General features: G+C 55.0%; 2 protein-coding genes across 2 annotated transcripts; one reads left to right on the top strand and one right to left on the bottom strand.

Moving 5' to 3' along the window:
* Positions 1 to 2,346: 2,346 nt before the first annotated feature.
* RBM8AA (RNA-binding protein 8A-A) lies at positions 2,347 to 2,914 on the top strand (the record flags this gene model as incomplete). The annotated part of the gene is made up of 2 exons (XM_053193474.2): positions 2,347 to 2,517; positions 2,654 to 2,914. The coding sequence occupies 2 exons, from the start codon at positions 2,347 to 2,349 to the stop codon at positions 2,912 to 2,914; spliced, it is 432 nt and encodes a 143-aa protein (XP_053049191.2).
* A 956-nt stretch (positions 2,915 to 3,870) lies between these two features.
* Positions 3,871 to 9,407, bottom strand: N0V96_000430 (uncharacterized protein; the record flags this gene model as incomplete). Its single annotated transcript, XM_053193475.1, has 3 exons — positions 3,871 to 5,587; positions 5,639 to 7,061; positions 7,118 to 9,407. The coding sequence occupies 3 exons, from the start codon at positions 9,405 to 9,407 to the stop codon at positions 3,871 to 3,873; spliced, it is 5,430 nt and encodes a 1,809-aa protein (XP_053049192.1).
* Between the last annotated feature and the right edge of the window lie 1,995 nt (positions 9,408 to 11,402).

Below are 11,402 nucleotides of genomic sequence, written 5' to 3'. Positions count from 1 at the left end.
CCTCGCACATTTTCATAGCCAGCTGTATCTCATACCAGGTCCGTACGAGCAAACCCCACCAAAAAGGATCAAAAGTGCCGCATGGCAAACAAGGGGGGAGGAGTCGCGAACCTGCTGCCTACGCAACTCTGCTCAGGGGTACGCAATGCCGCCGCGTCTTTAAAGTGCTTGGGAGATTAACCACATGTGCCAACCAGAGGTCCAATTTTGCTGGCGATTCGAATCCGGGAACACCAAAACCTACGTTAGGGACAACGCCGAATGGCCACGCAAAGTGACAGTTTTCTGCCAACTCGAGTCCCGCTGGGATAATGGCTGTTTCAAGTGTCACTGTTTCGCCAAGATAGCTGATAGACACCCAAACAAACCTCTCACTTGCAACCGCCGGGGGATCACGGCTCGGAGAGTCTTCGCTCGGAGAGAAGATTCTGAACGAGAGAAGCTATCCATCAATGAATAACGGAAAACAAGGTAACACGGGCCAATTACCTATCCGTATCGACGCCGATCAGCATTGGCCCATGAATCCAGTTTTTTTTTTTCTGTCTGACCAACTTGGCGCTCTGGTTTGCTGCTGCCATTTCAAAGCAACCAAGTAGCCTCGCCGTGTCACTTCCATGTAACCCTGTTGATGATTCTTGTAGCAGTCGAGTCGGGTATCCGCTTTCTTCGCCCGCGACGACCCTCCACCCCTTGAGCCAACTTCGCCAAGACGAAACTTGGGGCCCCCCTCTTTTAATCTGGCGGGTGCGCAGTTGTCCTGCAACGCGAGCATGTGGTGGTTGTCACTGGCGTGTGTGGTGCTTTTGTGTACGGGGGTATTGTGTACGAAGGGGGAGTGGTAAGCGTCCGCGTATTCTGGGTCGACGAGGTTTAAAATTGTATGGATGGGAAGATCCTTGGCGGGGTTGCTGCACAGCCCTCTCCTACTCTCACTGGTTTTCCTGGGCACCACCCACGGCACCCAAGGAGATGAGACCTGGAAGAAATGGGTGCAATAAGATCGATGTGCTTGTTTGAGATATAATTGAGGGAGGAGACACACCATCCTGTCCCTCTGTCGTTTCGAATCGGAGTAATCTTCTTCACTGCAATTTTCGTGTCTTTTTTTTCTTCTTCTCTCTGCCGATTTGGATTCCCAGTCACTCCTTCATCCTAGGGAGAATCGAGCTTTCTCAACGTCAGGCAAACAAGCTGCCAATAAGTCAAACCGTCCAACTCACCCAGACAAAATCACTCAAGATGACGACCGATCAACCGCAAAGACAGACCATGGATCCCAACATGGGGCAACCCAAGGAGGAGGACACCCAGAAAGAGGGTTGGTCTTGCGTAAGTTTTAAGTTTTGGAATATCCATCGTATCTGAGCGTTATCGATTACATCCTGCTGACGAGCGCCCTCAATACCTCACAGGCCCAGTGCTGTTCGAGCTGCATGGACTGCCTCATGATGTGCATGCGCTTCTAAGAAAGTGCCACATTTTCAGAATCTTCCTCGATTCCCCCTTTCCTTCTCTCAAGACCAAACGGTCAAACTTTCTAGTCACTCTTCAATCCGAATGGCGCGCCCACTTTGATGCCTTTTGATCAAGCGCTTGCCCATGAAAAGCCATGATGCGCTTATAGGGGTGGCAGGTGGATGATGGGAACTTGGGTTGGGCGTTACAGGAGTTTTGGTTCCCAGAAACCAGAGGTGTCATTTCAGCGAGACGTTTCTTCTACCTCGCCCCCTTTTCACTCTTCAATTCTTCGATATCCTCAAGTAAACACCATGCTGTTTACTCTTGCAATACAAATCACCAACACATTCTGCTAAATGTCCAAGTATCTCCTCCTTGTGTAAAAAAAAAAAAAGTCATTGATCAATCAACATCGTCAACCCACTGTCCCATCGCAGTGCTCAGGGGACGATGAGATTCGCGGCCACGCGAGGATCGTCAGGGAGCCCGTGCACAAGCTCCCGCAATTCGCTACGTACCTCCACTCAGAGATCTCCATTCCAACGTCCCCTCCACTTTTTTTGCACCTTGTCCGTCCCGCGCATTCTTGGGGAGCAGTCAGGTTTACAGTCTGTCATTGTCCATTCTCACGATCTCTCAGCCTTGCCAAAAGCTCACCAGCTCCCCGCCTCACCCAACCTCCACCAAAACACCCCATCGTAAGCTCACAGCGATCCCATTCAGACATTGAAACCAGTAGGGCTAACTCTACCAGCTTCCCTCTCCTAATCCCACAGCCCCCATCCTTCAAAATGGCCGACGTGGAAATGAAATCGACAACCCCCTCCCCTCCGCCGCCGAGGAGGAGCCGCCGGCAGTGCCGCTCCGGTGCGCAACGAATCCGAGATGCAGACCCATGGTCGCGCGACCGCCGTCCGCTCCATCGAGGGCTGGATCATCATGGTCACAAACGTCCACGAGGAGGCCGACGAGGAGTCCATCCAGGATATGTTTGGCGAGTACGGCGAGATCAAGAACCTGCACCTCAACCTCGACCGGAGAAGCGGTTACGTCAAGGTGCGCGCCCCCCTCTCTCTCTCTCTCTACTTTTTTAGCATTCAACTTTTCTTCTAGACTACAATCCTACAACCCACAAAGAGATGAAGCCCTTTTGGGAGGAAAGCGTTGAAAAAGCTGACATTGAAGACAATAGGGCTACGCCCTCATCGAGTACGCAACCCTCGCCGAAGCCCGCGCCGCAATCGACGGCGCACACGAGGCGAAACTCCTCGAACAGACCGTCTACGTCGACTTCGCCTTTGTCCGGCCCCCGCCCGGCGGCAAGGGCGGCAACAACAACAACCAGAACATCCGCGGCGGCGCGAGAGCTCAGAACCGCGGTCGCGGACGCAGTCGCAGCCGTAGCGTCGAGAGAGAAGTCGTTGCTGCCAAGGACGGCGACGACATTGAATGATTTTTTCGAACGCTAGATGAAGCAATCAAAAAGGGGGACGGCGGCGCAAAGCACGAGGGGTGAGGAGGTCTCGAATTCACGATGCCAGCAGACAAGTGGGAGGGGGGAGAGAGAGTCTGGAACGAGATCTCGCGCCACGTATCGAAAGTTCCTTAGCAAAAAAGATGATGGGAGTGGAATTGAAGCAAAAAAGAAAAGAAGGCCTTGATGGGGGTATAGGCCTTTGCCGATGTGTCGCGACCAAGCTTAAGACAGACAGATAGCTGGTCGCGGGAAAAGCACATCGGCATGCGCGATTCAGTCTGAAAAGGTAGGTTTCTTCCCCCCCCCTCTTCTATTTCCCCCTTGTCGTCGCCCAATACTGACTGGTTTGTAAAGGCTGCAACTAAAATTCAAAGTTTGACATGACCACATTCTGCTGCAATTTTGAAATTCAAGTGAAGGACCTGGCAACTTGACGACATCAACCAAATCCAAAGTCGCCTTAAGCCTCTAGCGAGGGCAATGGCTCACGCTTCAGTCGAGCTGTGCAGCAGGAAATAGAGCGGGCTATCGGGTCATCGCCAGTGTCTCAATGAATGAGCCAACTTCGAATCAGAGGGCTTGGTAACGTCCGAGGAGCTAGCCAAGTCCCATCTTTCTCTGAACACATTTCAAGTCTCATGATCACTTCATCTCAACGGAAGCATAGGAGTCATAATCGTCATTACTAACGTAAAAGGCCACCCGGCCTAGAGGTATCGAAGAAAGAGCTGATTCCTCCCAGCATGAGGGGGGAGGGGCGGCTGGCAATCCAAAAACTTTTTGATCCTCGTTTGCAATCCTACTCCGTCGCAATGCCCATATGTCATGCTGCGAACCAATAATGTGCCTTAAGAAAAAGGAAAAAAAGAAAAAAAGACACCCCGCCCTCATTCATTCTCATTAACTCTCATTCGGTCGTCGCGCGTTTCCCTTCACCGACCCTGCCTCACACTCTGCATCTCATGTCTGGCCGGCGAGTCGAATCTCGCCGACGACCCGTGTGTGTGCGCCGAATCATAACCTCCGGGCGACTCGTACCTCGCGCTCTTGGGCGGCGCATCGTAGACAGGCTCCCGTCCGGCGGAAGGTGCTACTGAAGACTGCCTGGCGGATCCTTGCTTGAGTGAGCCCTGCTTAATGGACCCTTGTTTGACAGATCCCTCGAATTGCTCCTCTGACGCCGGCCCCTGAGGCTGCACGACGCCAGCATCCTTCTTCTTCATGCTGAACATTCGCTTGAACCCAGACGGGGCAGGTGGTTGAACTGTAGCTGCCTCCTTGGCGTCGTCCCAGATGAGACGCGGCACCAGCAGTCGGTAAGGCACCGTAATTCCAGTAGGATCTTTCTGGTTCACCTCCACATTGAGGCAAATATCCAAGCCGCCCTCAAGGTCGACTTCATATGTGTCCGCCTTCTTCTTCTGCTTGACTGATAGCCCGGTCGGGGTACGATGGAACGCCTTTGGTCGGGGAAGGATCTCTTGCGACCGAGGAACCTGGCGCTCGTCGCCCATAGTGTAGGCGCGAGGTGGCGGATGAGCAGTGAACTGGGACTCATCGCCGGGCGAGAACTCGTCTTCCGACTCAGGTCCGCCCCTGATAGGTGCGCCCCTCATCCGTGCTGCGGGACGTGCCGTAAAGTAGGAGTCGTCACCTGACTGGTACTCGTCGTGCCCTCCTCCTCCTCCTCCTCCTCGAAGACCCATGCCCCTAGACCTGGGAGCACGTCGGCGGTCGTACTCATCATCATATCCATAATATCCATCATCGACACTACCGTCCACGCTATCTTCCTCTCCCCACTGCCCATTGATGCCACCATCATCGGGCTGAGACTTTTTGCTGTTTCGGCGGCCCAGACTGAAGACACGCGTCAACGACAGTGACCGCTTGGGCTTGTCAACAGTGGGTGGCCGACCTCCATCAGTCGAGTTGCGGCGTGAGAGGCTTCGGAACAGACCACCAGCCTTGCCCTTGTTGTTGGAAATCGGAGGACGTGACCGAGACTCATCGCGCTGAACATCGGGTCGGTACGCGGGGCCACGATTCGAAGAGAAACGTCTCAAGAGGCCTCCACGGCTCGCCGGTGGGCTCGGGCTTCTATCATAAGCCGACAAAGGCGGCGTGGGAGGCGGTGTCGTGCCCGGAGTCCATTCTCGGATAGAGCACCAGTTGCGATGCGGCAGCAGGTGCTTGTTGTTCCTCGCTTTACCATCGACACCATGGTGGAAGAGCGGGATCATGTCCTCATCAGTCGACTCGTCAAAATGATGAATCTTGTTACGCTTGTTCAGGATATCCGCCATCAAATCGGGAGGCGGCGTGTTGACGATGGCCGACGAGACAACATTGGGCATGTATCGGAAATCCTTGTGCTTGGGCAGGCCAAGCTTGGGGTTGGCGTAGAACTGGCCCACGGCAGCGAGATGAACATCACCACTCAAGAAAGTAACTCTCACGGACTTATCAGCCGCCAGATCTTGCATGTCTTGAATCACGACTGTGCGCTCCTTCTTGTGGTTCTTGGCGGTCCAGTGGTCATTGAGGTCGTCGAGAACTTCGACGCCTCCATCAATGTGGTTGAGAGTGTTGCCAAGCATGCCCAATTTGCCAAGTGCCTTCACAGGATCCATGGCTCTCGAAGTTAGACTGTAAATGTTAGCTTGTCTTCATGTTATCACTGAGTCAAAGGAGACTCACATGTTTTCCAGCCAGACCAATCTGGGGTAGGCAATTGGGACACCAAGCAAAACAAGCAAGTGCTTGGTTCGGCCTGTCCGCAGCTCTTCGTAGCAGCGGTCCATGATCTTCTGCCACGAGGGCTCGCTGACCACATCAAGCTCGGTCCTTTCTGTTCTGCCATCAACAGCGAGTAGAGAAATGTTGGATCCTAACTCCACGAACAAGCTACGGCTCAACTCGCTGATGTACGGGCCAGGCTTGCTGCCGAGCACCCAACTGGGCTCAGTAGCGTCCGTCTCACTTGGAACGCTCTGGTGCTGGAACAGCATGTAGTACTTGTAGGCAACGTTACCGAGGCCAGAGAATACTGGAGAGTTCATGTCGTGGTGCGCGTAGGAGCCGAAGCCATCAGAGATGTCGTGATCATCCCACATGTTGACCATGGGAATCTGCGAGTTGGCCAGGCCAAAGAGACCTTGCGAGAACCACATGCAGTACCGTTCCAGGTAAGCCCGTTCAAGCTCGTCCTGCATTGTCAGGGTGAACGGCGAGTTGTGCTTGTGCAAAGGATTCTTGATCGCCAGCCATTCGCGGAACTGCTTGCTCTGGTCCATCAGGCAATCATTGTAGATTTGATCGCCGCCGCCAATCATGACGTGGAAAGGCTGAGACTGGTGCGTGTTGAGGACGTCGCGCCACATGGGGTCCGGCCCGCTGAAGTCATCGGGGTTGACACTAGCACTGAAGCCGTTGCAGCTGTGGAACATGATGTTCATGGACTGTCCCAGCGCAGGAACCCAGAAACCCATTGCAGGTCCCCTGTTGATTCTGTAAGCAATCCGTTGCTGCTTCTCGCGAAGCTCGATCTCGATGTTGAAGCGCCAGAACGTGCATCCGCGCTCTGCGTGGAGTCGGAAACCGCGAACGTCCTTGTACTTGGAAACCTTCTCTCCGTCAATCTCCACGCGCTTTCTACGGCTGGCGAAAGACCCAGGCAAGTCCGGAGAGCCATTAGGCGGTGTGTAGTCTGGCGGACTTCTCGTCTTCTCAAAGAGGCCATTGTCTGTCTCGTCTCTAGACAAGTCCTTGGCCTCGTCAAGATGCTCCACAGGGCGGACATAGAGCGTCTCTCCCCGTCTACCCAGCTTTGGGATGCCCGCAATCGGGTCAACGTATTCTGGTGGCAAGCCTTGCTCCCCGGAGATCTCCTGAGGCGGGGGCGGTAGGAGCTCGATTGGCTGCACGAAAAGTCTCAATGTTGGCGCGATTTCGTACGAGGAATCGCTGTCTTGCGTGACGATCATAACTGAGCCTCTCCATATTGTCTTCTCATTGACGGCGATATTCCTGTTACGGGCAGGAACCTTTTCGTGCTTGAGTCCGCAGTATCTCAACAACGGACCACACTTGAGGAACAACGGCGGCTTGAACCGTGTAGGTGCTATAGCGTCTGTTAGTTCCGGCACATAAATCACCTCAGTCCATGGGAAAGCTTACCATGTGTGTCGTCGTACTCGCCGTCAAAGGCTTCAGCTTTGCGCGGCCGCGAGGTGCTCTCTCTGCGCTTACCGCCTTCTCTACCGCCCTCCCACCAAGGAGTGTCCTTATCAATGGAGGCAAGCCGCTCCTCGCTGAGGTCCAGCATGTTGCCACAGAGGCTACCGACGGTCGCCTTCTTCCACTCATCGAGGTATACAGGCGGTTTGTAGATGCCCTCACCAGGACGGAAAGTCTTCTTTGCGGGATACAGGTCCCGAGAATCGTCGCTAAATCCATCATCCTCGGAGTAGTACTCCCTGTCGGTTGGCCTGCCACGCGCTGCGGCATGTCCGTGAGGTGCATAAGGATATCCATCGCCACGCCCACCAGAAGCTACAGGCGCGCGCCGAGGGTCTTCGTATCGAGGGTCTTCACCATCAGAGTCGGAATCGTAGTGTTGTGCTGCCGGCGCAGTCGCGCGTCGTTGAACTCCTCCAAAGTCAATGCCAATTAGCTTTGCAGCCTTACTGGGCATCCTGGCCTGTCTGGCTTCTTCAATTGTTGCGTCCGGGGGCAATGCCTGTTCGCGCGCCGCGTGCGACACAGATCTCTGCACGGGAGGACCGCCCTTTTCTGCCGCAGATTGGTCCAAGGCGGCATTGCGAAACTCAATGTTCTCGTACTTCTTCTCTGCATCCTTCCGGATGCTGAACCAAGGGTCGCCTTTGGGCTGCTTCTTGAGCTTATTGCTCCCGCTCCTAGTCAGAGAGAAACTGGGTCTCCTAGAACCAGCTACTGGCGGCGTAGGCTCTGGGCTATCCTCTGGGTTTTGAGGATCGGCGGCTTGCGGCAACTTCATGTTGTCCTTCGCGGCCCGCTCGCGGAAGCTTAGATTGCGCTTGGGAATACCCGAGTTTGCAACGACAGGTTCGCTAGGCGGTTCGCGAAGGCTCACACTCCGCTGTGGAACACCAGAAGAGGGCGGAGGATGTCTCACTTCCATGGCCTCCATCGCGGGGCCTCTCGACGGGTAAGGGCCAGATGCATGCCTCCTATGGCTTTCGGGCATGTGCTGCGGCTGTTGTCGCCGATCGTCGAGCGACTGGCGCGGCGCAAGTCTTGCTTCGTCTTCGGGGTAGTATTGCGCTGGGGGTCCACGGGAAGCAGCGACGTTGGCGTGCTGCTGCGCATGCGGATTATCGTCATATCTTTCGTCGCGGAAGCGCACCTGCTGCACGGGCACTTGATGTACCTGTACTTGCTGAATTGGTGGTTCGGCTTGTTGGAGCTGCTGAAGTGGCCTAGGTGGCTCAGGTAGTGGTCTCTGAGGCTCTTGCTTGGGCTGTTGTCGCGGCGCGCGTTGTGTAGCTTCAGGTGGTTGAAGCAGATCAGGGTTCTGGGCAGCCTTTGCCGCAGCCTTCTCCCTGGCGCGGCGCTCTGCGGCCTCGACACGAGCTCGCTTCTCCTCTTTTGTGATGGTGTCAAGCTTCGACTCAAGCCTCTGCAGTGGAGAGCGGTCGTTGGCGAACTTTCTGCTAGAGTCTCCCATAGATGCTTTCCTCCTCTGCGCATCTCTGCCTGATCCTCCCGCCGATCGCCTTCTCGACGAGCTCTGAGGATCGCGGGGTGGCCGCGTCTCGGTTGCGACATCGAGTGTGCGCTGAGAGCGGTCCAGTGGAGGAAGATCCTGCTGTTGCCTTTCGGGGGCAGGATCCTTGTAGTACTCTTCAGGGTTCATCTCGTCTTCCGGGCCGACCAGCGGACTAGGCTGTCGCGGTGTTCGAGCTGGACTCGGAGCAGGGTGGGTGTATGGTAGGCCACCATTGCCGTATGGATGTCTGAAGCTCACGGGCGGTGCCTTGGGCACATCGGGGGCAGCTGGAGGCGTGGGAGCGGAGAGAGAATCTAGATCAGGGTCCTCGTCCCTATCGTTGCCGTTACGCTCTCTGCGTCGTCGCTGGCGCCTCTCGGCCTGCTCGTCAGGATACTGAGACTCGCCGTAGGGAAAAGTCGGCGGGCGCGGGGCAAGGCCTTGGTCCGCGAAGCTGGAGGCGGTGGGCGACGCGAAAGGGCTGAGGGTAGACTCGGTGTAGGCCTCGGTATTTGTTGTCTGTAGGGAAGTGCGATTCGATTTTGGGGGATGAGGAGGAAGCGGTTTGTCTACTGCCGCTGCTGTTGTTGCTGCTGCGGTTGAGGAAACTGGCTCAGGTGACATACGCTCCGGGAGACTAAAGTCTTCAGACTGACGACGCTGGCGTCTGGCGGCTTTGGGGCCAGACAGGTCCCCCCAATACGGCGCAGGAGGCATGGCGACGAGGCTGGCTACCTTGGGAAGGTCTGCCGTCGTCGCTGGGATTTGCGAAGCGCTAATCGAGCTGCAAGACGGGAACAGACGTGGGCGCAAAGACCGGTGAGTCGTGCGTACCGCCGTCCGTGGGAAGCAAACCTGCAGAAATACCTACAAACTACTCGGTAAACTAAAGCAGAGTCTAAGTAGCGGTAGAGTGAATATGGCCGGGCGTCAGAGACATATGCGGCTTGCCATAGCAGCCAATGCGATGCAGACACGCGGGCGCAAAAGAGGTCGGCCGTATGCAAGAGCAAGGAAGTCGAGAGCGGTAGGTAGGTCACCGAGATGAGATGCCGAGAGGTGAGATATGGGATGATAGGCCACTGGGTAAGGGAATTGGTGCCAGCGAAAGAAGATACAGACGAGAGAGGGAGAGAAAGATATGAGACGAGAGGTTAAGAAAAGAGCCTTCCGAGGATTCCCACTGGACAGAGAGAGCTTGAGGTTTTCCTGGCGACTCAAGCACACACACACACCGGCAGGCCGCAGAAGCTAAAGAAAACCAAGAGCTGGGAAAATGGCGAGGTTGACTGGTTTGTGCTACGGCGTCATTCGCCCACCAAGTTGGGTTTAGCAAGATGGATGCTCGACCGGGGTTGGAGGCGGCTTGGGCGGAGAGAAAGCGCAAGAAACCCTGTCTCGTCGACCAGGGGTCTTGAGTCTGTTCCAGTTCCAGCTGTTCCAGTCTCGTCTTTTGGTGCTCTGTCACTCTGCTCCTGCCCGCTAAGGTAGAGATACCTTAGACCCAGGCGTGTCATCGATTGGGCTGGCAAGGCAAGAAAGACGCATCGAATACCGCTGCCGCTGGGCACGAACAGCCGCGACAGGGGATGGGCTTAGTTGTCAATGGGGTACGGGCTACGGAGTAATACAACTGGGTCAACGGGTCCTGCTGTCAGGTCGGGAGTCAAAGAAGGAGGAGAAGGAGGAGCTTCCCAGTGGGAAAGTAGAAGATGGAAGAAGAAAAGAGGCGGTCGGAATGGAGCCACTGAATGGCCTCGCTTGCCATTGACCAGTGACCACGACTCCGATGGCTGCAGCTTACATGCAGCCAGGCCCAGAGAGCCCCCTCGTCTCCATCGTGCCATCTACGAAGTACGCCGACGGGGGGGGCACGGCCGCACGGGGTGAGGTGGGAAGGAAGCTCCAGCTTGCTTGCTACCACATGCCGCTTTCCTTCTTGTTCCTGCTAACCGCCAATGAGGCGGGCGGCAGGGAGGTGGCCACGGTGAATCTTTTGTTGCCATACGCAGTGGTGTATCTGTGCAAGTACAAAACACTGTGGAAAGACAGGCAAGCAAACGATGTGAGATGTGAGATCGGGGAAAGGCGCGGGTGCAGGGTTTTACAGGCAGGGAGGGTATCTTTAGAACAACGTGAAGACAATCGCATTCGTAGGTGGGGAAAAAAAGAAGGTGGCTGAAAGTCTCGTAATTGTTCACTCCTCGAATCGTCGAATCGAGTAAAAAAGCGAGGTCAACCTAGGCAAGGAAGCCCCGGGCAAAAAATAAAATAAAATAAAAAACAAGGTACGGACGGGACAGATACGGCACCCGGTAATCAAGTTCCCTGCAACTTGAACAAAAGTCAATTCGTCGATCCGAACACATTCGAATTGGCGGTCGAATATTGAGGTGGTTGGCGCAAACAGAGATACATACGTTACCTGGACCTCACCGTTAGACTGACGGTGACCTCGACAGCTTCGATTACCAGCCAAGGCCCGCAGGGGAAAGAAAGAAAGAAAAGCAACTGATTCGGCACCTTGATTGACTAATTCGTTGTTTCAAGCCTAGACCGTTCCGTTGTCTGAGTCTCTGACATGGGCTACTCAACCTGAGAGACCGAGGTTTATATGTAAGAGGGAAAGAACCTAAACCCAAACGAAGCCTTGGGACTCAAATGCACTCGAAAGTCCAAGTAATGCAGACCAAGACCAAACAGAAGACCCTT

Source organism: Colletotrichum fioriniae (assembly GCF_027942845.1).
Source record: "Colletotrichum fioriniae strain IMI 355084 chromosome Unknown scaffold_1, whole genome shotgun sequence".
Classification (NCBI taxonomy): Eukaryota; Fungi; Ascomycota; class Sordariomycetes; order Glomerellales; family Glomerellaceae; genus Colletotrichum; species Colletotrichum fioriniae.
Note: the sequence above shows the minus strand (reverse complement) of the source record. Positions and strands in the feature narration are given on the sequence as shown.